This window comes from Nannobrachium achirus (assembly GCF_963921795.1).
Source record: "Nannobrachium achirus genome assembly, chromosome: 17".
NCBI lineage: Eukaryota > Metazoa > Chordata > Actinopteri > Myctophiformes > Myctophidae > Nannobrachium > Nannobrachium achirus.
This window is the reverse complement of record NC_137824.1, coordinates 56401116-56427912: the sequence shown is the minus strand read 5'-3', so window position 1 is coordinate 56427912 and position 26797 is coordinate 56401116. Positions and strand designations below refer to the sequence as shown.

Sequence of the window (26797 nt, the reverse complement as noted above, 5' to 3'; positions counted from 1 at the left end):
TTCTATAATTTTTTGGGGGAAATGAAAATGTTTAAATACAATAAAAGATTATAAAAAATACTTTTGCACTACTTTGTGCAAAAGGAGAATTAGATGGATCTACAATATTTCAGTCCATTTAAAACTGATCTAAAAGACCTGTACCTCCACCTAATGATAGCGTGGTGATATTGCAGCTCAAACCCCAAATTCCAAATAAAACAAAATACAGGAAGCCAGTGATAACGTGTGCAACATCATGTTTAATATTACCGACCCATCACTCTAACACATCCAACACAATTAAACTTGACTTGTTTTACCATGTCAATTTCTTTTATGAAAAAAACTGTACAAAAAGCTGTTTTTAAAAAGTTCATATCAAGCCTTTTATTTGGTATACAGATATTCATATATTTATACAGTATATATAGTTATATATGTATAGATATATGTGTAGAACACATGTGCCACTGCAAAGTCACAGACAAACCCATCTTTGATAAAACAGTAAAGGAAATAAAAAATATATAATGCGCTTGACTTCAAAGTTGTACAGTGAAGCGTGCCGTCGTTAAATGATAATCAAAAACGGAATGATGAGGTAACTGCCAGGCAGGAAAAAACAATCGCTTATAATGGTCAATCAGTAATAATACTAATAAATGATCAATAAAAACTGAAACAGATTGATCAGGCCTCCCAAGCGGCAGCATGGAGCCTTAGTGTCATAAACTATAAAGGAGAAAAGTGTAGTACACACTCACACGGCATACATACATACAGTGCATACATGTACAAACAGTAAGTACAGTCAGTCACTCGTGAGAACAAAAAGTCAGACATTCGTTACTCTTCGTCTGATACATAACAGAAACTCAGTCATGCTCTGGGACAGCAGACTGATCACTCTCGCACACATACACGGTCATACCGTAGGCCAGGGGTCTTCAACGTTTTCAGGCCAAGGACCCCTTAGTTGAGAGAGAGATGAAGCAGGGACCCCCACAACCTTTTCATAGATTCCATATAGTTTCATTGTTTGACAGCACAATTATCAGTGCATTTTGGATTCATATCAGTTTGTGTTTTTTTATATTTAACCACTTGAACCGTCAATACTTGATAAACATGACCTTTTACTCTGTACTTAGTCTGCTCTTTTTCCCCTCTACACCAAACCTCTTTGCTGAAAATAGCAGATCTACAAGCTCACAACGCCTCACACTGCGAGGTGTTGTGAGCGTGTAGATCTGCTATTTTTGGCTAAAGTTCTCTGAATATATTATGGACGCTAGGTTTCAAGACGTTAATATAAGAAATGAGAAAAAGGTTTCTATGATTCCAAGATTTGGAGGACCCCCTGTAGTAACTCTGAGGACCCCCTTGGGGTCCCGGACACCCTGTTGAAGACCCTTGCCGTAGGCATGTACCGAAGCCCAGAATTGCAGGGTTAGGTAAAACAACGCCTGCACCTACACATATATTGCGCGCACACACACACACACGCGCGTCTATGTCAGAGCGTGGGTCAATCTGAGGGACATTCAGAGTAGACATGTAAGAAGGGCTTTTTTTGAGGTGGGGTGGGGTTCACAGAAAAAAATAAACAGGATTGACAAAAAGCATATATGGTAGGGCATTCACCAAATATTCGAATATTCAAATATCAAAGTCACTATTCGACGTTGTTCACCGAAGTCGAATATTCGCTTATCTTTATTTTTTTTTATTGTTTTCTCTCAAAAAAATATATAGTTTATAAAGCTTGGCTAGATAGGAAGTCATAAGGATGAGTTGTCAATGCCCCTGGTGGATGAATTCGTTAATGCTCTATACCAGGGGTTCTCAAACCTTTTTAGGCCGTGACCCCCAAAATAAACATATTTGAACTGGGGACCCCCACCCTGACAAGCAATTGGAATTGTAGGTATTACATTTAATGTGACTCGGTTCCGCAGATAAATATTGTGAAAATAGCCGATCTACATGCTCACTAGCGAGGCGTTGTGAGCATGTAGATCGGCTATTTTCACAATGTTCGCCTCTTGCTTACTTAATATTTGACAGTTTGGCCAGTCCTGTCGAATATTCGACTATTCTAATACATTGAGGTCGAAAAATTAGAATACTAAAAATCACTATTCGTGAATGCCCTAGCTCACAGACAAAATAAACAGCCATGACAGAAAGCATATACGGATGAAGTAAAAAGAGGAATACACAGACGAGGCAATACTAGAAGTAAGAATGACCACAGGAAGGAGGGAGGGGGAGAAAGTGCTACTGGATGAAAAGTGTGTGCGTGCGCAATCTGCGCATGTCCTCATGCGTGTTAACACAGGGGGGGGGGGGGGGGGGGGCAGTGCTAGAACAGTTTGACGGACAGTAAGGAGTGTCTATAATAATCCCCTTCGTGGTCACTCGGAATCTCGCTGGACCTCCGAGGCGTCGGCTCGGCAGATGGGACACGTCCTGTTAGCCTAGAGAGACGAGCAGAGGACAGGAGGAGGATTCATCAATTCAAGATTCCAGATATGCTCCACCAGACCTAGGTGTTCAGCAGTCTGATGGAGGTGGGCACAAAGCTGTTTAAGCACCTTTTTTTAACCCATTTAGAACGGGCACAAATTATTGTGTATCATTATTGTATGCTTTAACTATTGAAAAACAGCAGATATACAAGCTCACAGCGCGGCACCGAGTGCCGCGCTGCGAGCTTGTAGATCTGCTATTTTTTTTTAAATCGTGAAAGTTTGAATTTTGACCGGATTCTATAAGTGTCTTTTGAATCCTTCTAAGATTTTTGGAGAAAACCTATGTTTCTATGTCAGCGATCTGGCCAGCCATCGTCAAAGAAAAGGTCCTTTTCACTTAACCGGAGCTCAGTTAGTCTGTTCTTGAGAGACTACTATGTCAGTGGTGCTCAAACTTTTTCATGTGAAGGACCCCCAAAATGATATTTATTTGGCCACGGACCCGCATCTCAAAATATTTAGTTCCAGGGACCACCCAGAAGCAAAATTTGAGTTACTAACGTTCGCTTTGAAAATACATTATATTCAAATATTTGCACCCATTTTCACGACTTTTTCAAAAATAGCAGATCTACAAGCTCGCAGCGCGGCACCGAGTGAGCTTGTATATCTGCTATTTTTCACTGGTTAAAGCATTCAATAATTCTAGGCCTAAATGGGTTAAAGGTCGAGGCTCTGCATCGACGGCCTGAGGGCATTAAATTAAAATAGTTGTGGAGGGTGTGTGTATCCTCAACTATTTGAGAGGCCTTTTTTTCTGTCCGTTTTTTATGGATGCTGCCGAGTGGCTCCTGGTTCATGTTAGGCAGCGGGGGGGGGGGGGGGGTTTAGTCATTGCTTCAGTGACACGAGAAAGAATGGCTTCCAATCCTCCTAAGGTGCAATAGTTTTGCGGTCACAAAAAAATTGTATGGGCATTTGACTGATAACAGAAGTTAGTAAATCGATTCCCTTATAGTCAGGGGATATTTAGCCTCGGAAACCTAGGCTTCTTTTGGCGATCAGAAGAAAAAGAAGCGTTATGATCACTGTTGGAGGAAGTGTAGAATTTCCCTAACCAATCAGAGTGCAGAGAACGTCGCACCGAATGTGTTGACGTCATGACGCAGCAGCGTTCTCAGCGCTGAGCAGAGGAGCAGAGGGGTGGGGGGGAGGAGAACACATGCTATTGGCCAGAGACTCGCGGAGAGATTCGCAGCGCCCGCCCATCTGCCTACACAAACTGTCCGCGTTGGCTCAGAGTGGGGGATATTAACACAATTACTGCCTTTTAATCTGAAGGTTGCTAGGTGCCTTGGTGCCGCGCCGTTTCCTCCGTCGGCCGCCGCTATTATTTTGAAGGGCCGGAAGGGGGTTGTTTTTGTTTTTTTGGATTATCACTTGACGGCAACGATTACGTCATCTAGTCACATGACAGTGTGAGCCCAGAAGAGAAACATGGCTACATTAGACCTGGCTCAAAATGGCTCAAAATGTCTCTTTTGGAGTAAATGAAGTCTCTTTATGGGCCTCTCAATGGATTTACTACGGAGGACGTTCACTTCGCGTGCACGCCAAACGTGCGTTGTAAACAAATCGCGGACATTACCGATGCGGGCGGGTGCGGATCGACGTACAGTAAGTAATAATAACTTTACTGTATATACAGTAAGATTGACAGTCCTCACCGTCAACGGCACCATGGTGTTAACCCTTTCAATGACGGTGAAGACTGTCAAGGGCAGCAGAACAGTTAATAAAACCTGGGAATACATTCCTTACCAAACAATTTCTTCACCATGTTCGTAAAGGTGTCTGGTAACATATCTAACAAAGATTGAAATTCAAAATCCCTAGGAGAATCTTTGACAGCTAGGGTAATTCTGGGTCTCATTCAATTACTATACACTATACTATAAAGGAAAGAAATTACTCTGCAAACTACTCTGCTTTTAGTGGGATGTCAGGGGTCTAAATAGGTGTTTTTAATTATTCTGAATCCATTGCTAGCATTCGTTTTGCATGAAAAGCATTCCTTGGGCTAAAAATGGACACCACAAAGCTGTGAATAGTGATGACTCATCACTAAATCATTGTATTGTGGGGTCCATTTTTAGCCCAAGGAATGTTTTTCGTGCAAAACAAATGCTTGCAATGGATTCAGAATAATTAAAAACACCTAGTTAGACCCCTCACAACCCACTTAAAGCAGATTCTTTGGGAGTATTTTTTTTCCTTTATAGCATAGTGTATAGTAAAGCCTCTATCAGAGTCCAGGGTGAAGCGCTATTCACTTCACTGTGTTGTAGTTTCCTAGCTATCACCTTGGCTTTGTTATGTATTTTTAGGTGATAGCTAGAAAACTACTCCGCGGTGAAGTGAATAGCTCTTCACCCTGGACTCTGATAGAGGCTTAATTGAATGAGACCCAGATCCTTTATGAACAGCTTTGACAGGTATTCTGATATTCCCTGACTATTAAGATAATCTGATTTTCACCACAGTATTTTAGCTCATTGGGTATTTTATTGTAGTGCTTAGTTGTGATTCTAAAGTCCCATTAAACCCTAATTGCTCTAAGTGAATAAAACAACGTAATTACTCAAACTATTTTTCCAGTGGTATCCCTCGCTGTGCATAGGGGAAAAGCTTAGCACCCAACTCGCACATCATTTCATTAAGCTGTGATTAAAATAACTACCGTTCAGTGTCCTCTTATGAAGCGCCATGTTAATGTAATTTGACAACAATAGCTATATTCCAACAGAACCTTCAGTGGATAATCGAGTATGTCAAGGCATTCCCAGGTATTATTATCCATGGTCATTCTGGACTTCAGGAGGTGTTATTATAAACTTTCTGTGTGGTGAATCCAACAGGGTTCCCACACATCTTTACCAATTAATTTCCAAAACTTTTCCAGGATATTTAACCCAATTTCCAGGACTATATAACAATAATTCAGCTCAATTACTCCTATGTGCAATGCCCAAAGACAGGAGGTGTATGGCAGTGGTTCTCAACCTTTTCTGGCCGTGACCCATGAAATAATCATATTTGAACTGCACCCTGGCCTGACGAGCACTAAGAGTTGAGGAATTTTGTATAACACGTTTCTATTGTGAAAATAGCCGATCTACATGCTCACAACGCCTCGCGTTGCGAGGCGTTGTGAGCATGTAGATCGGCTATTTTCACAATTTCTGTGCGTGGGTACTGGCACCGGCTCTCTCGGTCACTCCTAGCCCAAGTTATAGCATTTTATGTGCACTGCAGTGGCGGGGGTCCTCCACTGGGGAGCACGACCACTTTTGCATCCGTTCTGGAGCAGCAGGAGTCAGTGGTCCCCAGGAATCCCCCGTGAGCAGCCCCGTTGGGGTGCTCATTTGGTCATTTTTGCACTTTTTGGCAGCGGTGCCAGGGGGTCCCTGGATCTCCGGGGTCCCTGGAGTGTGTGTGCAAAGTTTGGCATGGATAGGGGCAACGGTGGCGGAGATATGAGTAGCGCAAAAGTGTGACGTGATGTGACGGACGGACGGACTGACAGCCGGTGGAGGTTTTGATAGTAACTGCGACCTGACTGTCGCAACTATCAGAAGGTGTAATCCAGGGAAACCAAGCTTAACTTAAGTTTTCCACCTGTCGAAAGTAATTTCTAATACGAACATAATTTTGTAATCATTGCACCCTTGTGGATACAACTCCATTTAGGTTAATGATAGAACATGTAGTCATATACTAATACAAATATCAGTCAACTTCTGTGTTTTGATACAAATGGATTTCACACCTGATGCTTGAAAAAAAAAAAGACTGTTAAGTTTTGACCTTGATGTCACAATTCACCCTTTGTCAGCATTCTGGTTGGTCACTGACTGACCAACCAGCAGGCTCTATCTGCCTTGTCCCGCCCTGGTCCCGCCTTTTTGATGTTGAATTTGCTAAAACGTAATTTTTGTAGAAATAAAAACATTTAAAAACATGCCGAGTCACTATATTGCCACTGCGCAGCTCCATTTGACTGAAACCAAGTTTTAAATTAGAATTGAACACACAGAATAACGATACGAAGCAATTGAATTAGAATGGTAGTGGATGGAAGTGTCCCACCGAATGTCCCACCAAGACACTGCAACCAATGGGTGTGAAGAGGGATGGGAGGGACAATGGGCGGGACTTGACAAAGGGTGAATTGACACAAATGTCTCAACCTTGACTGAAGCCTGAAATAAGAATTCTAGAGAGCAGGCAGGCGTTGAGTCGGCAGAATAAAACACCATGGCCATCCGACTGAATTAACTCACCCTGAGCCACTTGTCGACACACTTGCCATGGAACTCATGGCTACAGGGCAGGACTCTCAGCAGCTGGCGAGACTCAAAGTCACTCATACATACCACGCACCTGCAAGATACAAGAGTCATTTCAGAGCAAGATAGAATGGCTGAAAACACATGCATAATTATGTTGTAAAATGACTGATTATAGTGGTTTATGTACCCATTCAGAACGGGTACACATTATTGTGCATCATTATGTTATGCTTTGACTATTGAAAAATAGCAGATATACAAGCTCACAGCGCGGCATTCGCTTGTAGATCTGCTATTTTTTTTTGACCCGATTCTATAAGTGTCTTTTGAATCCTTCTAAGGTTTTTTTGGGGGAAAAAAACATGTTTCATAGTCAGCAATCTGGCCAGCCATCGTCTAAGAAAAGGTCCTTTTTCACTTAACTGGAGCTCAGTTAGTCTGTTCTTGAGAGACTACTATGTCAGTGGTTCTCAAACCATTTCATGTGAAGGACCCCCAAAATGATATGCATTTGGCCACGGACCTGCATCTCAAAATATCTAGTTCCAGGGACCACCAAGAAGCAAAATTTGAGTTGCAAACGCTCGCTTTAAAAATACATATTCAAAGATTTGCACAAATTTTCACGACTTTCTCAAAAAATAGCAGATCTACAAGCTCGCAGCGCGGCACTCGGTGCCGCGCTGTGAGCTTGTATATCTGCTATTTTTCTATAGCTAAAGCATTCAATAAGTCTATGCCTAAATGGGTTAAGTCAATGCTCACTGTAAGAGCCTAAATCATTAAAACATGTTCAGTGAAGTTATGTGACCATGGGGTGGCGGTGTGTGCTATAAAAGGGTCAAGTTCATGGGCACCGGTGGGAGGTTTTGACCCGGAAGGGCAAAAAGGTTTATGACCGCAAGATGCCGCTGTTCAAATCGCTGCGGCGTGAAATGTTTGTTGGAAATGTTTGATTTCATTCATTCGAATCTGCTTGTGGAACCCAAGACAGGGCTCCCACACATTTTTTACCAATTAATTTCCAAAACTTTTCCAAAACTTTTCCAGAATATTTAACCTTATTTCCAGGGCTATATAACAATAATTCAGCTCAATAACAGGTCGCTTACTCCTATGTGCAATGCCCAAAGACAGGTAGTGTATGCCAGTGGTTCTCAACCTTTTCAGGCTGTGACCCCCGAAATAATCATGTTTTAACCCTGACGAGCACTAAGAGTTGAGGAATTTTGTATAACACGGTTCTATTGTGAAAATAGCAGATCTACATGCTCACAACGCCTCGCGTTGCCAGGCGTTGTGAGCATGTAGATCGGCTATTTTCACAATTTCTGCCTCTAATATTTGACAATTTGGCCCATGTTTAATTTGTCATTTCAGAAGAATGAACAAAATCAATAACCAAAGACAATGCATAGCTATTTCTTCCAGGACCTTCCAGGACCCTTGATCAATTCCAAAACTTTTCTAGTACTGGAAAAATATTTTTCTAATTTCAAAATATTTCCAGGAATTTCATGACCGTGGGAACCCTGCCAAGATGATGTCTGCACGGCGAAGTAAATGAATGTACCTTATTGCATGGAGAGGTTGCCTGCATCATATCATTGAACATTGACACACAGCGAAGTTGAGCAAACGGTATGATATTAGATCAAACAGACCATCGGCGCGTCAGCCACGTCCAACGGTAGCTCAGTATGAGACCGAGCTCCCTTAATACTCACTGTAGAATCATCATAATAAACAAAGCAAAACTTAATTTAACATATTTTCTTTAACATTGAAAGTGCAAGACGATAACACAAGATGAAAAAATAAATAAAGTAACTTTTTTGATCCCCATGACGTACCAATTAATAAGTAACCTTTTTTGATCCCCAAATCCCCAAGACGTACCAATTAATAATTGTGATCATGATGAAAAGAACCAAAATTATTTTAGCCATCTTTGCAGCCCTAAACCAGATGTTCCAAAATAAATGTAACTTCTGCATCATGTTTTTTTTTTTCTTCTTCTCATTACAGTGTGGTGTCAGTCTAGATGGTAAATGGTGCATTTTTATAGCTCAGTGTCTTTCTCAAGGACACATGGACAGTAACTCTGGGGCAGCCCGGGATTGAACTGGGAACGTTCCGGTTGCCACGCGGCCACTCTACCCCTGACATTCTCACTAAAAGGCAACTCAGGACAACTCAGGCAACTTTTGTACCAATATGAGATTTATACATAATTCCAATAGAGCAGTGTTTGTCAGCCACTGTGCCTGGGGACCTTTGGTGTGCCCCTGAGAAGGGTCAAGTGTGCCCCTTGAAACTGCTTGAAAGCCAGTATTGTATTTATCATTTTAAAAACTAGTGAAAACAGCCGATCTACAAGCACACAACGCCTCGCGGTGCGAGTTGCTAGTTTCACTACTGTTGTGCGACAGCCTTGTATGATGAAGCAGGGCTTTGCGTTGCGAAGAAACGTACAAATTTGGAACTTGGAGATACAAGGTTTCTTCCCGACAGTGACGATATTTACACCCCCGTATTATGTTGTTGTGCCCATGGATTCTTGGGACATGAAAAGTGTGCCCATGCAGAATAAAAGGTTGAGAAACACTGCAATAGAGCAGCACTCACAGTGTTTGCTCTGACTGGTGGTTATTGGGATTGAACCGATAGGAAGGCAGCTGTATAGTGGTTCATGTATCCATTCAGAACGGGTACACATTATTGTGCATCATTATTTTATGCTTTAACTATTGAAAAATAGCAGATATACAAGCTCACAGCGCGGCACCGAGTGCCGCGCTGCAAGCTTGTAGATCTGCTATTTTTGAAAACTCGTGAAAATTTCAATTTTGACCCGATTCTATAAGTGTCTTTTGAATCCTTCTAAGGTTTTAAAACCCATGTTTCTATGTCAGCAATCTGGCCAGCCATCGTCAAAGAAAAGGTCCTTTTTCACGTAACTGGAGCTCAGTTAGTCTGTTCTTGAGAGACTACTATGTCAGTGGTTCTCAAACCATTTCATGTGAAGGACCCCCAAAATGATATGCATTTGGCCACAGACCCCCAATAGAGCAGCACTCACAGTGTTTGCTCTGACTGGTGGTTGTTGGGATTGAACCGATAGGAAGGCAGCTGTTCAATGTCTCCCTTGGTCAGGCCTCTGAGTTTGGCCTCTCCCAGTCGCTCAGCCAGGTTCAGGAGGGCCTGTGTGACATGTAACAAATTAACAAGGCTCAGATTGCGTTCTTCAATACCAGTGCTGATTTCGTCGACTAAAACTATGACGAATTTTTTTTGTCGACTGCACACACATAGATTACACACACACACACACACATAGATTAACAAGTCAAACCTCATAATTCTCCACTTCTCCATCGTCCACATCAAGCTCTAGACTGATGGCTGGACCTGTGGGCTGGACTGGCAGCATTGAACTGTGAGGGAAAGTTTTAACAAGTCAAGTTTAGGAATGTAATTTCCCCGAGCAAAACTGTACAGAGTGAGACACTGTTTATTTTTCACACAACTAGAAACATTGTGGGACATAGTATCTAGAACAGGGGTCTTCAACGTTTTCAGGCCAAGGACCCCTTTGTTGAGAGAGAGAGATGAAGCAGGGACCCCCACAACCTTTTCGTAGATTCCATATAGTTTCATCGTTTGACAGCACAATCATCAGTGTGTTTTGGATTCATGTCAATTTGTGTTTTCAGATATTTAACCACTTGAACCGTCAATACTTAATAAACTTGACCTTTCACACTGTACTTGGTCTGTTCTTTTCCGCCACTACACCAAAGCTCTTTGCTGAAAATAGCCGATCTAGCTTATAGATCTGCTAGTTTTGGCTAAAGTTCTCAGAGGGTGCTAGGGTTCAAGTGGTTAATATAAAAAAGGAGAAAAAGGTTTCTATCACACAAAGATTTAGTAACTCTGAGGACCCCCTGTTGAAGACCCCTGATCTAGAAGAAAGACAAATCATTTGATATTTGGTGCATCTAGGTTGGTTTGTTACTATTGTCTTGGTAAGAACATGTTGGAAGCAGTGATCTACTCACAGGAAGTAAGGCAGGAAGCTGGGGTGGTAAGGCGAAGGTGGCAGTGGTTGCTGGGAGCGGTAACGCCGCCCGGGGATCCGCCGAGGCAGGAAGTTTGGATAGGACTGATGAAAGAAATATACATAATCAGATCAGCTCACTAAACTTGGCTGGTACATTTTAAAATACATTTACTCCATTCTAATAAGTTGACAAGAACACATCGCTACCATAATCAGAAACTCAACACCTTAGACATAAAACGGTAGACACCTCCTCCGGTTCTGGAGCGTTGGTAAAAAAGGACTGGCAAGGACGCTTCCTTGTTGGTCACAAGGTAAATAGGAGGTAAAGACATCAACGCCCCTTTCGCAATCTCGCAATTCCAACCTGCAGATTCGTCGCACCATGGGTGCCAAACCGCAGCCGGAAGTTCGGTAGAATGCACTGGAGTCAGTGGAAGCCTGTGGAGCAGCTCATGAATGAATACTATTTCTGAACAATCGAGACCTTTATAACATACTCTTAGCTCAGGAAAATAAAAGAAGGCATGTCACAATTCTTTTTCTGCTGTGTTGATTTTCGATGTGTGCACTGTGTCATTTTATAGCAGTATCTAAAGAGCACAAAGTATGTTTCTAAACGTGCCAAGTATCGCAAGACTATCCACCATTTCCGAGACAGAAACGATTATTATTTACTGTTATTATTATTATTTAATTATGTTCTGGGCACATCGAAAAGCAAGTGATTGTAAAAATACCTGTGATATTTCTTCTTTTATATTCCTGAACAGATTATATGACAATGACAAAGGTCTCAGTCGTTCATAAATAGTGTTTCTCCCAGGTTTGTTCATGAGCAGATCTAGCTGGCTCCATCACTGTCACGTATTTCATCGCACTTCCGGTGCGAGTTCTGGCACCCATGGTGAGCGTCAGGGAGCGTCATGGCCGGTCCCGGCGGTCACGTGGTTTCCCTTCCTTATATTTTAACTTCCTTGATGGGTCACAGAATGGGATGCTCGGTAGGCCAATCAGATGTGGGACTCCCTCTTTTCCCCTAGAGTGCCTTCCACAGTTCCAGTTCTGCACTTCCGCCAGTCCTGATTTACCAGCCGCGCCAATTAGCTGCAGTGGAAGATGAGGTATCTAGCTTTTTATATCTGTGCCCAACACCCCGGGGAGAAAACACAATACGGTCACTACTCACCACACCAAAGAACTCCTGTGGCAGAGGATCATGGGACAGGAAGTGGAGCTGTGTGGAGTGTGGGGTGAGCGCCGGGTGGGGGGTCGGGGGGTAGTGGAGCCCCGCCCCCAAAGACAGGTGCTCCCCCAGCAGCTCCACGTCATTCTCTATCCTCTGTAATGGCTGGGGGGGGGGGGGGGGGGGGGGCATTCAGGGTTACAGGAGAGGACAGAAAGGACTGTTATAGCTTTGATGTAAAGATCCATCTTGAAAAATTAGAACAGGGGTTTTCAAAGTGGGTGACGGGGCACCCTGGGGTGCCGTGACGGCAGTCCAGGGGAGCGAGATCATTTGATAATATTTGGAATTTATTTGGACACTTAAAAAAACATTTAGTATCATTTTAAACTTGAAGTACAAAGTTATTTTCAGTCAGTTCTAACCAAAACGTTTTCCTTGCAACATAATCACTAAAATATCGTCACTGTAGGGCAGAAACCTCGTATCTCCAAGTTTCAAATGTGTAAGTCTTTTGGTAAAGCAAAGCCCTGCTTCATCATACAAGACTGTCGCACAAAACTAGTGAAAACAGCCGATCTACAAGCACACAAATATTTATGGGGTGGCCTGAGACAAAAAAAAACGTTGGGAACCCCTGCTGTATATAACGCAACAAATAAGGCATAGAGGAAGTCTTATGCACAAAGGAAGGACCACTTTCATCCCGGTGTCCCTATTATGGACATGTCACTATTGTTTTTTTACCTTGTAGATCTGCTATTTGCTGTGCGCGATACTGCCGCACAACCAAGTTTAAGTCAGGTTCTATGTGTATCTCTGTACTCACCGAGCGAGCCTGCTGTGTGGGATAGTGGCCAAACTGCCCAGGCTGCGGGAGGTGGGAGAGGTGAGGGGGAGGGTGGGGGAGGTGTGGGGGCAGCAGGAAGGCGGGGTCACTGGAGAGCAGCGAGGGGAAGGGGTAGGGCATGGGCAGGTGCTGCACGGAGCACGTCTGCAGGACCTGAGGGGAGGAGCACAAGAACAGGGAGGGAAACATCAGCACGGGAAGGAAATATTTCATATGTACTTAACCCATTTAGGCCTGGGATTATTGAATGCTTTAACTAGTGAAAAATAGCAGATATACAAGCTCACAGCGCGGCCGCGCTTCGAACCAAGTGCTAGAGTGCTATTTAAAGGACCGGTTCACCTCTGGGACAACCAGATCTTATTTTATTGTAGTTTGGGACACGATCAACACAATCCTGAGTTATTTTTTTTGTTCAATCTGTGTTTTTAGATATTTTAGTATTTCAGCATGCTACAACTGGTCATATGATGCTTTGTAGCATGATATTGCATCATCTAATGCATCATATGATGCAAAATGCATCATATGATGCTTTGTAGCATGCTGAAATACTAAAATATCTAAAAACACAGATTGAACTCAAAACATAACTCAGGATTGTGTTGATCGTGTCCCAAACAACAATAAAATAAGATCTGGTTGTCCCAGAGGTGAACCGGTCCTTTAAGACAGTATAAGGGCAAATAATTCATTAACAATAACGAAGACAGTCATCTCTGTTTGATATGTAAGCCATTTACCATGAGAGGGAGTGGGTTGTTGGCTGATTTACCACTGTTTCAGGGTTGTGGCACGAGGCGAAGCTGAGTGCCAAACAACCCTCGAATGGTAAATTGCTTTTCTACCACTTCTATCATATAAATGAAAGAAAACACAGTTGTAACTTGCAAGGTTATTTAGTTACAATCGACTGCAACACAACAGTGGGCGGGGTCGATGAGCCAACTCAAGGTTGTTGGGTTAGGGTTAGGGTCCAAAACTTTTAAGAATATTTAACCCGATTTCCAGGTCTATATAACAATAATTCAGCTCAATAACAGGTCGCTTACTCCTACGCGCAATGCCCAAAGACAGGTAGTTTGCCAGTGGTTGTCAACCTTTTCAGGCCATGACCCCCGAAATAATCATATTTTAACTGGGGACGCTGACGAGCACTAAGAGTTGAGGAATTTTGTATAACACGGTTTTATTGTGAAAATGCTCACAACGCCTCACGTTGCGAGGCGTTGTGAGCATGTAGATCGGCTATTTTCACAATTTCTGCCTTTAATATTTGACAATTTGGCCCATGTTTAATTTGTCATTTCAGAGGTATTAACAAAATCAATAACCAAAGACAATGCATAGATATTTTTTCCAGGACCTTCCAGGACCCTTGATAAAATTCCCAAACTTTTCCAGTACTGGAAAAATATTTTTCTAATTTCAAAATATTTCCAGGAATTTCATGACCGTGGGAGCCCTGTTCTCTCTTTCACACACACACACACACAGAACTCACAGGGGGAGGCACGCTGCACACTGGGTAGTGTTGTCCACTGAAGACCACCGAGCATGCTGGGAGCTGCTGGGGTGCAGAGCGAGGCGGGAGGCCGGGCGGCGCCCCCGGAGGAGAGACTGGGTATGACACTGGAGCTGAACCCTAAATAAATAAATGAATAAATGAGTTGAGGTTAAAAACGTATCCAATGAGATGTTTAATACAATGGCCATGCCACAAGCATGGGACAATATAAGGAGCATATTATCTTCTTCAAATATAGGCTATATTGTAATAGACCATTGGTTCCCAAACTTTCTAGCTCAAGGCGCAAAAAGGAAATCAAACCTTTTCCTGGGACCCAAACTTGTGAAAATAGCAGATCTACAAGCTCACAACGCGTTGCTTTGCGCCGCGTTGTGAGCTTGTAAATCGACAATTTTCACTACTTCTTAAAGATGCAGTGCCATGATTGTTCCCCCCCAAAACATGATTATCAGGTATTATGATTATACTAGGAGGATTTTGCAAAAAAAAAGTGTACAGAAAGAGTTAAAATTAGGTTTTTATGTGGCCACACCCACCAGTTCATCAAGTATGCCTGTTTGTCATGGTGGGTGGTGACCCAGCTGAAGTTAGCCACACCCACAGTGTTGGGTGAATGGTAAAAGGGGAGGGGATGATTATATGATGTCATTTTATCTTTGTTTTTGGATCGACACTTTTGACCCACAAGGTGTCAGCCTGCAGGAAGAAACCCCAAATACAAAGGGAATACATAATTGCTCATAACAACCACACCAGGGTGTCTAATGAAGTACTGTCAACCTCATAAAGACACATGAAAACCAGAAAAAGTACAAAACTACTGGCACCGCCTCTTTAAACATTTGTTTTCAAATTTATGGCATTTCTTTGATTTCTTTATGAACTTAATGGAAAAAAATCACCTTTTTTTTAGGAATGTTTTTTGAAAATGTTTTCAAATAAATAAATAAAAATGTAGGAAACCCAAAATAAAGGGACCTATAAAAATGAAAAATGTATCCGCGACCCACAGATGGGTAGCGGACATCGACACACCGGCTTCAACCCGTCTAGTTGCACTGACCTGCTCGTGAAGGTCCAGCACCATGCTGGTCTGCTGCTGGGGCGGGTGAGGGTGAGGGTGAGACGGGTGAGGATGCTGCGGGTGGGCCGCCGGATGCAGCAGCCTGGGGGACAGGTTGGGGGGCGGGTGCAGGGGCCTGGGGGAGAGGTTGGGCGGGTGGTAGCCGCCGCCCGGGCGCTCTTCGGGGCCGGGCCCGGGCGGAGGCCCCGGCCCCCGGGCGGACTGCTGGCTGTAGGGGGGGATGTAGCTCTGGGGAGGAGGAGCGTGGTGGTAGTTCTCGTCCTGGTGGGCGGAGGACGGGCCGTGGTGGGGATGCAGGTGGGGATGGTGGTGGTGGTGGTGGTGCGGGTTGAGGTGGTGTGGGTGGTGGCCGCCGTTGTTGTTGTTGTTGTTGTAGTGGTGGTGGTTGTTGTTGTTGTTGTGGGGATGGTGGTGGTGACGAGTCAGACGGTCTCTGCGGCCACGTTGGCGTCTCATTGGAGGACTACAGTAGAACAAAATTGACACAAAACAAATTGATCATCAACAAATGAGTTAACACTAATGATCCACACACACTTATGCTTCACTGAGTGCGTTTTCATGCATACCAATGTGAGTACACTCTAGTAAAGGGGTCTTCAACGTTTTCAGGCCAAGGACCCCTTAGTGGAGAGAGAGATGAAGCATATAGTTTCATCGGTTGACAGCACAATCATCAGTGTATTTTGTATTCATGTCCATTTGTGTTTTCAGATATTTAACCACTTGAACTGTCAATAAGTAATAAACTTGAACTTTCAGCCTGTACTTAGTCTGCTCTTTTTCCCCTCTACACCAACATCTTTGCCAAAAATAGCCGATCTACAAGCTCACAACGCCTTGCAGCACGAGGCGTTGCGAGCGTGTAGATCGGCTATTTTTGGCTAGTTCTTAGAGTATGGACGCTAGGGTTAATATAAAAAAGGAGAAAAAGGTTTCTATCACACAAAGATTTGGACGACACCTTGTAGTAACTCTGAGGACCCCCTAGGGGTCCCGGACCCACTGTTGAAGACCCTTGCTCTAGTATTTTGTTTTTGATTTGATGACTAGTAAAATACCTCATGATCTATAGAATGATGACCCCCCTCCCCCCAAAACACACACAGCGTTACCTGCGACGGTTACGAACAGGTGTGTGACATCTCTCTGGCATGTAGTGAGGGTGTGGCCTACGGCTGGGGGGTAGTTCCCATGGGCGAATGGGAGAGGAGGGAGTGGAAGGAGGCCCAGAGCTCAGGTCTAACATGGACTGCTGAGAAAGACGTTGCCTTTTTGGACTTGGACTGTCTTCCATCTGTGTGGAAACAAGAATGAGAAGGAAAACAACGTATGACCAAACTTATCTATACAGCCCATTTTGTCTTGGTGAGAACTAAAATGCAGCTCGTTTTCATGCTTGAGAACACACAGGGGCGTCATTTGGGTATGGCAGGGGTATGCAGCTGCCATACCCTCCATCCAGGGGGGAAAATAAAAGTCACTTTTAAATATAAATCCATGAATATCTCTTTGTCTACTGTGCTGGTTATTATGTTGTTAAAGAATTACAGTAAAATAACTACAAATGCAAAATTTAACAAAATGGTCACTTTAACAAGGTATTAGAATTATATTCTTCACACTTTTATTCTCCTCATCTTGACAAAATGGTATATTTCCAGGTTCCGCAGGTCAGCTGCACAGGTGCAATTCATTATTGTTAATTGTGCCAGGTTTAGCTGCACTTGAACAACCGTTCCAGGCTGCCATATCCAGCCCAAGAAACCGTAGAAACAGGGGTAAAAATAGAATGTACCTCTTAAAATAAATGTATCATGCCTGTTGCTAAGGTATGGCAACATGACTGGTGTCTTGCACGCGCACGAAGACACCAGTCATGTTGCCATACCTTAGCTTTTTCTGAACTGACACCACTGAGAACACACCAGGGCAGAGAGACAGTTTCATCCTTACCTTGTCTCGATCCTCGCTACACACATTATCTGGGTGGAAATGGAGTACTCCCCCTACAGGCCACAGAGAAAACAACAGCATCCTATTAGACTCAGCAAAACAAAAACATCACAAGACAAAAGACACACATGAAATAGACAGGGGGGGAAAGCAATAAAAGATAAGAATGCAAGAAAACAGCAATAATATGCCTGTACACATTTGCACACGTATGTTTGGGGATGATTTTGCCAATAAATGTTACGTTATACAATGAAAGGTTAAGTGACCTCCCATAATATACTATAATACATTATAAAGTGATTATAACACAATAGAATCTCTTATCATGTATTACTATACTATATCCTGGTGGTTTAAATGAAAAGTCAGTGAGTGATCAGTCATTATGAAGTGTTTGGCCCCGTTTGGCCTAGCTCTGACCTACTCTGGATTGGATACTTTTTAGTACCACGTTTAGTAAGACTTTCACACCACTCTACCCAGGGCGGTGTGGTGTGGTGTGTGTGGCGTTGGGCCATGTCAGTGGAAAAGGGGCTTATATAGGCTACAATTTAAACTAGAAAAAGTCCCTGCTTCTAAAGCAATAACAAAAAGGTGGACTTGTGTCAGCCAATGGTGAACAGACCACAATTCTAATATGGCAGTGTCCATTTCCCCCACTTGAGTCTGGCTTGATGGCGGCCTTTTGAACTTCCTGCTTCATACGAGCAGACGAGAGGAAGTCATCTCTGGAAGATGTCACCCTAGACTCATCTTCTCCAGCTCTCACACACAAATCATTCCCTCTGATCTTCTCTTTGGCTACATGCTGCTCATACAGAATTGTACACACACACACACACACACACACACACACACACACACACACACACACACACACACACACACACACACACACACACACACACACACACACACACACACACACACACACACACACACACACACACACACACACACACACACACACACACACACACACACACACACACACACACACACACACACACACACACACACACACACACACACACACACCTCTTTGTCAAGCACATAATAGCCCTTTGGGGCATCTCTTTGGTTCAGCAAGCTAAGGCTCAATGTCTCCACAAAGTTGAAGCTAGCTCATGATGACTCCCATTGCAAATCATCCCTTCACTCTGCAAGCTTTTCCATTACTCTCCATGGCATCATGAACAGGGACAAACAACAGTCCAGAGATAAAATGGGGAATTGTGGTCTTCTCAAGGGCTGAAAGCCGTGAAAGAGTTGTGAGCAAAAACTCGAACACCTTTAACATTATATATTTATAATAATAATAATAATAATAATAATGTCATAGAACAAGAAAGATGTAATTGTAAATTGCAAGTGTGGTTGCCAACGTGACTATATTCTACAGTAAGCTAACAGTCATGTGAAGCCCGACCAATACTCGAGCTAGCATCACTCCGCTGTTTTTACATCAATTTCCAATTGCATCCACTCCCCCATTGAACCCAATGGTTTGTCATTCACAAATACATGTTATCTAGATTCTAGATAAAATGTATTCCTCTAGATAAACCTTATTCTAGATTCTAGAATAAGGTTTATCTAGAGGAATAAATATAAATAAAGTTTCCCTAGGACTACAGTGTGTTGCCACACTAACTAGAAAGATGCAATTCTGGGAAATTGCAAGTGTGGTTTCACTAACGCGAGTCGCGAGGAATCCGCTGGGGAATTAATTCTGTCTTACCATTATATTACATAACATATCGTCGTTGTCGGGTGAAAACCTTGTATGTCCAAAACCGTTAGTTTAGTATTTATCATTAAAAAAAAATATTTATCATTTAAAAAATCAAACCTCGGTTCGAAGTGAAGCGGTGAACTTTTATTCTATGTGTTCTAGAGTTATGAACTCTGTGATCTATACATTCTTTATATTCTGAATGAATTAATGGTTTTATCTGGAGGGCCGAATTGTCATGTGAAGCTTGACCAATCCTCAAAGTATCCAATCATCAGACCGGGACGGACACTACACACATACGTACGTACGTACGTACGTACGTACGTACGTACGTACGTACGGACGGGACAGGACAGATAAAACCTGTTCATTCTGGACTGATATGACCATATATGGACATGGGACACACATTTTGCTTTTTGAAAAAGCCTATTCATTCTGGACTGATATTCTGGACGTACGGGACAGAAAAAAGTCAAAAACCTGTTCATTCTGGACTGGAGTGACCATATATGGACATGAGGTGACATACATTTTGTTTTTGAAAAAGCCTGTTCATTCTGGACTGAGATGACCATATATGGACATGAAACACACATTTTGTTTTTGAAAAACCCTGTTCATTCTGGACTGAAATGACCATATATGGGCGTGGGACACACAAAGCCACTCATTGGAAGCGGTTTTCACAGCTTCAAAAAAAATGAACTATACTAGTGAAAACAGGCGATCTACAAGCACACGATGCCGTTCTCACTACTTTACTTTGCGAAAGAACATACACATTTGAAACTTGGAGATAAGAGGTTTCCACCCAACAACGACAATATTGTGATGTCACGTGAAGCATGACCAATCTTGTCTGAATGGACATTATATTGTCCAATCAGAAAAGGGACAGAAAATGTCCATTGAACTCAATGGACTTTTGGGGTTACATGAAAGTTAACAAAAAACAGGTTTACTCTAGGACTAGGTGACAAAGGTTTACAGAACAAGGTGGACAAGAACATAGTCTGGTTGCCTATAGCAATCAATCACACTAACTAATCATCTTCAAAACATGCAATCCCGTCCCAGTTCTTGACAGTGTGCATTAATGCATGCAACAGGCACACAGCTCAAGAGGAACGTCCTTGATTCAGCACAGACAGAGTTGCCTTTAAACATTGATGACAACTTAAAACTCCACTCCACTCTTCTGTTCTTTGGCTTTCTACCCCTCCGTCACCCTGCTACCCCTTCCTCACAAACAACAGATCTGAGCGCTCCCCCAAGCCTCTCTCCTCTTTGTGACACTACTCCAGTCCGGAGCCCTGTGAGGTCTGCAGAGAATGACAGCTCAAAGACTAGCGGCTGCAGAGAACAGAGGGGGCAAGCAACGCTGGCTGGCTGACTGATTAGCTGACTGACTGGCTATCTGAAGCACAGGCATGGAACAACAGTGTCAATATACTGATGGTAGCCTTATCTTCGCTCCTCGTCCTCCGTTATCAGATTGAGGGGTGCTGGACCTCAGACACCTGGGTATTAGTAGTCGTACTCAAGGTTTAGTTTATTTAGATCCCCATTAGCTGTTAAATTTACAACAGCTATTTGTCCAATGTTTCATAGATATCCATAGGCACACAATACAAACAAGGTACCAGCACAGTGCAAGTCAGTAGCAGTTGGCCAAATGAATTAGGCCTAACTGCCAAGTTCTAAGCTATTCATGCCAAATGGAAACATTACTATTACTTTTACAGCTAGGCTAGTTAAAAACATGCCACAGGGTTTGTTTATGCTTTGAAGTAGGGGTGTGCGATATGGAAAAATACAATATCACAATATTTTCCGAAGCTGTATCACGATACACAATTTTATCATGGTAATCTTTCACGTTGGTTTTTATGGTTATTTTTCAAGTTACTTGACAAAAACTAGACTCTCTGGGTTCCTTTTGGGAGGTCTAAATTGAACTTATAAGTATGTAACTCTGACAGTATACAAATGAAACCAAATGGACATTTGGTTTTATTTGTATACTGTCAGAGTTAAGTGGAGACCTTGACATTTTAAAGAACTTCTGATTTAGACCAAAATGCAGAATTCTGCAATGAAACTCTGTATTAACAGGATTGTTTACAAGGCTCCCTCAATTGTATCACGACATATACGATACGTCTAAAAAGGCATATCGTGGAGACATTGTATCGTCTCAACGATAATTATCACCATATCGCCCAGACGCCCACCCCTACTTTGAAGGGAAGGGTTGAGCAGAAGAGAGAAATAAAAGTAGGTAACAGAGGTAAAGATGAGTGGGGGGGGGGGGGGGGGGTTAGCATCTCCAAATCCAGTGCTGGCACATCCCTCTGTGGTGTTGAAAAGCATAAAATGCTGAGACGCACAAACATAAACAAGGACACAGACAGAACATCTAATGTGTTAAAATAGGCACACCCTTATCCCACGACTAAATCCAACTAGGGATGGGACGAGAAGCGATATTATCGATTTCGTTTCACTTCATTATTCAGTCTGAACTCGCTTCCCCCCAGGGCGATTGCAGGGATGGGCGTTGCCAAAAAGAGGCAGTCTTCAGCGATTGGTTCACCGACCAACACATGACTGGCTGGCTAGTGGCTAGCCTGTTGCTTGCTAGTGCTACTTGCTAACCAAAGAAACAGTCAGAATAGGAGCACTACGAACTAGTAATCAAACACAACATAACATGCCTGCTACTGGTGTTTCATAGCGAAATCGATACGATCGCATTTTACCGCAATTTACCGCGATGCGCGGTACGGTACGGCGGCGGCGCTGGTGTACTTGGAAACACACATGAGTTCTGGGAAACCCCCACCCTTGCTGATCACAAGACGCTGATTCACGACGCTGATTCGCCGATCGGATTTTCAACCGAGGCAGGCCTCCTCAATGAGAGCGATTCTAGACCTGAATCGCAGGAAAAAAAAGGGGTGTGGCTAGCGATTCAGGGTCTGGAACTAGGCTAATATTATCGTATATCGTGATAAAAAACACAGCGTGTACACGCAGGGTTTGAGGCAAAGGAATCTGCAGAAGATCAAACAGTTGGAAGGCAGCGTTTAGTTAAGTCTTACTATCATACAGACAAATCTCTGTTTCTCAGTTTGGACAACAGCACAGCAAAATCCTCAGTGTCAGTTTAACTCTGGGACTGTAAAAAAATGGGTCCAGTCAAATTAGCCCAAAGGATTTTTACTGTGCAGTGTGTGTCTATGCATGCATGTGTATGTGGGTTATTTTGGGTCTGGATGGCAGCAGCGTCGCTATTACAAGAGATGGCTCCATTAAAAGACTGTAGTCATTCATTCATTCTAGCTGAGGGGTTTTTGCTGTTGCCTTTGGGGGAATTCTACTCTGCTATAATAGCATGGTTCTTCAGTCTTTTTCCAGAAGTTAGCCATGTATGACTAGCTGAACACTACTGGGCACTTGGGCAGTGGACAGACACAGTGATACAGTTGACAGCATTAAAGTAAATAAACAACCAATAAGCCAGTGTTTCTCAACCACTGTGCCTGGGGACCTTTGGTGTGCCCCTGAGAAGGGTCAAGTGTGCCCCTTGAAACTGCTTGAAAGCCAGTATTGTATTTATCATTTTTTTTAAAAACAGCCGATCTACAAGCACACAACGCCTCGCGGTGCGAGTCGTTGTGCTTGTAGATCTGCTGTTTTCACTACTGTTGTGCGACAGCCTTGTATGATGAAGCAGGGCTTTACTTTGCGAAGAAACGTACAAATTTGAAACTTGTAGATACAAGGTTTCTTCCCGACAGTGACGATATTTACACCCCCGTATTATGTTGGTGTGCCCATGGATTCTTGGGACATGAAATGTGTGCCCATGCAGAAAAAAGGTTGAGAAACAATGCAATAAGCAACTTGCATAACAGTTTTAATTGCGACCGTAGGTCACTACTTAGTATGAAATCCTCCTGCTCATGTCTGTCTGTCACTCTTCTGACATCTGTCTGTCGCTCTTATGACATCACAATATAGCTGACCTGTTCTGACATCACCTCATCCCAGCTCAGCAGAAGGATATAGCTGATCCCTATAGGAGATCCCTGATGTCATCAATACTAGTAAGACACCTCAGGGCGACATGTGACCTGACCTCGCCCTTTTGGCCAGTGATGTATATCGGACCAGTTGCACCAGACCAGACCCCTGCATGAGAGTCAACAATGTGATGTCTGAACATGTCCATATATGGGCATTCCCAGATATGCGCTTAATATTGATGACATCGGGACAGGGATCTCCATATATGGGCTATAAAACGGACAAGGACATACCGGTAATTAATTTGCAAGTTTGACTCGTGATAACATCAGCGATCTCCATATATGGGCATAAAAGGGACATCAAGCCAGAGACTGATGTCAGAACGGCAAACCCATTCGGTTAAGAGTGGTTCCCCTGACATCACAGTGACAGAGCATGATGTCAGAGCGACAAACCCATAGAACCACAGACAAACCCATCGAAACCACAGTGTCAGGCGTGACAGACAGATACACACAAACAAGCTGTGACCGTTTTCATAGTAAACTTGCAATTAATGTTTATCACAGCTCATCCATATTTGGGAGAATATGGCACATTTTGGCCAACTTAAACAACCAACAGCAACGCAAGTCACACTTGCAAATGAATTCCGTCCTTGTCCCCTTTATGCCCAAATATGGAGATCCCTGACCCTGATGTCATCAATATTAAGCCCATATCTGCGAAAAGCCATACTGTATATGGACAATAGTGTCAGTCTCATGTGGTCTATGACATCAAACATCTATGATGTCAGACGCAAGTCATCTCCATATTTGGGAAAGTATGGCCACATTTTGTCCAACTTAAACGACCAACCAGGTCTGTGCATTTTTTGGGTCAAAGTTGATCCCATGAATAGTCTTTAAAAGACGAAGCGGTCGCACTCACTGTGGTGGATGCCACAACTCAAAATCCTTGTTCTTGGTGCCTGATACTGAATGATCTATGGAGATCACTGATGTCATCAGTATATTCCCATATATGGGCATGGCCCCTTTTGTGCCCATATATGGTGCCGACTCAGTGGTGAGTGTAAATTTGATTACAATAAATGTACCCCCATTGATTCTGGATGAGGGCCATCCGGATTTAATGGAGGTAAATTTACTATAGTGTTTTTTTTTTTATGTTGTAGGAATGGGACAAATACTTAAAAAAATTGAATTCAAGTCCATGATGCGAGTAATCAATTGGGGGAGAAAAAAATGCATTTTGGGTGAACTACTCCTTTAAGTCACCCCGACCCAACTTTATAACGGCAGCTGTTGACTTGGTTAGGGAATGATTCAGAGTCTCCAGCAATTTCATTTCAATCGCTTACCACACTTTATTTGTTACTACCTCAGTAATAACATTTACCGTCCTCAGCGCCTATATAGGAGTATTCTGTTGAGGCACCACCTGTCCTGCACTATGCATTTACACATACACATTGCAGTATAGTATGAATATGAAACATTAGCTTGTACACAGGGGGAATAATGTAGGTTCACCTGCCTTTTGAAAAGGCCCAAACAAGAGAGAAAAGGCACTACAAACAACAACTGACATTTCAACAGCTGTTATAGGAGTATTCTGTTGAGGCACCACCTGTCCTGCACTATGCATTTACACATACACATTGCAGTATAGTATGAATATGAAACATTAGCTTGTACACAGGGGGAATAATGTAGGTTCAAAGGCCCAAACAAGAGAAAAGGCACTACAAACAACACCTGTGTCACCTGACATTTAAACAGCTGGCAGAGAAAGGACCCTGCCTTTTTATTTACATTGTCTAAATGGCCGTTAAACCGCCAACGGTCTGTGTGTGTGTGTGTGTGTGTGTGTGTGTGTGTGTGTGTGTGTGTGTGTGTGTGTGTGTGTGTGTGTGTGTGTGTGTGTGTGTGCGGTGCGTGCGTGCGTGCCGTGTTTGTGTGTGTTGTGACCAGTCTATGGTTGTGACGGTGAATCTCTAGATTAGTAAGGCATGATCGGGCCCTGTTTGTGTTTGCTTACCGGCACCAGGGTGTCTGTGGGCTCCGTGCGGGGAGTGTCTTGGCGCCCCGGCCGGCAGGTAGCTCCCCTGGCTATGCTGCTGCTGGCTCTCCGGGTATAAACTCCGACCTCCTCCGTGGTGGTGCGGCGCCCACCCGGGGTTGCCCTGCTGCTGCTGCGGGTAGTTGCTCACCCCTAGCCCTCCGCTGGCGCTCATCATGTTCCCGTTGCCGACGGCGTTCGTGCCGTTGCCTCCTCCTCCGCCGCTGCCGTTCACGCTGAAATGGTAAAACCCAGACCGTGACCGCGATCGAGTCCTCGGGGGGTCCATGGCTGAGGAGGAGGGCGGTGGTGGCTGGACCTAATGAAGGAGGCAGGCTTGGACTGGAGCACTGAGAAATCTCTCTCTCTAGCTCTCGTGTCAAGCAGAATCTCCGCGTCTCGTGTCTTTGCCCTCCCACCCACCTATTGGCTTGTTTTTCTTAGAGTCTTCTTTGGCATTTAAAGTGGTTTAGTTCTGATATGGGATGGATGCATGCACTTCACATTCAGAACAGCGCAGCCTTCTCCTCCTGTCGCACAGCCATCTGCATCGACCGCTTCGCATGAACCAGGGGGGAGGTTGGTTCACGTCAATCCTCGGTAAAGGGGGGATAACTAACTATTTCCCCTGGCGTAAATATATAATACACGTTATTATAATCAATAAGCGACGCGTTCAATGATTTCCAATCAAAGCAGCGTTGTATGCTGGCTAATGTGTACTTTAAAGTCATTAACGTTGGTGGTTGCCAGAACAACAGCTGAGCAGCAAGTCTCAGGTTCTCTATTGTCCTTCTTGCAGAGCAGCAGAGCCCTGGCTTGGCTTGGCTTTTCCCACGGTTCAATAAAGTAGTTTTTATTTTCTCGCGTGTTGCTCCCAGCAACGTCAGATGTTTCCTTATTACAAGGGAACAAAATAACTGCAAAGTGTGTGTGGAGCAGAAGTGAAATCCACGAAAAGTACCGAGATTCCCTGCTAAAAAACAAAAAAAGAAAGAACTCCCTTTCAACAACACAACTCGAGCCAGCAAAATGGCTAAAAAAAAACCTGTGTCGACTCACACAGACTGACTACTGCTGCTGCTGGCAAACAAACTACACACGAGACAAGCTAACCAGATAGCTATCCACAAAACAAACTAACTCATTATTAACCCAAGTCTGTAAGTAGATTACAGGTAAAGATCCTATAGAGTGTTGACACTGACAGTACCGTTAACGTTGTGGTAGCAGCTCCTACTACTAGTACTAGCTCACTGCTAACAACAGGAAGAGGCTGCAGGAGGCGGACGGCAGGGAAAACAAGTCCAGCACTGGCGACATTACAGCGAGGAAATGTCGCTCAAAAAACAAGGATAGCCGAGAAATTATTCACGCAGCGTTCACGTCCAGATAAGAGTCGAAATTGTCAAATAAATAGCTTCTATTTAAAGTACACAGTGTTCGCCCAACGTCGCCTCCCCCCCTCACACA

At 43.5% G+C, this 26797-nt stretch overlaps 1 protein-coding gene across 1 annotated transcript; it reads right to left on the bottom strand.

The window, feature by feature from the left end:
- Positions 1-222: 222 nt before the first annotated feature.
- Positions 223-26797, bottom strand: LOC308301624 (E3 ubiquitin-protein ligase RNF38-like). The gene is made up of 12 exons (XM_080745669.1): positions 25304-26797; positions 17479-17531; positions 16638-16819; positions 15502-15985; positions 14412-14552; positions 12887-13060; positions 12061-12222; positions 10870-10973; positions 10164-10245; positions 9891-10012; positions 6800-6899; positions 223-2462 (listed from the first exon to the last, which is right to left on the bottom strand). Exons 1-12 carry the CDS (start codon positions 25611-25613, stop codon positions 2400-2402), a joined length of 1977 nt encoding a protein of 658 aa, XP_080601795.1. The 5' UTR covers positions 25614-26797; the 3' UTR covers positions 223-2399.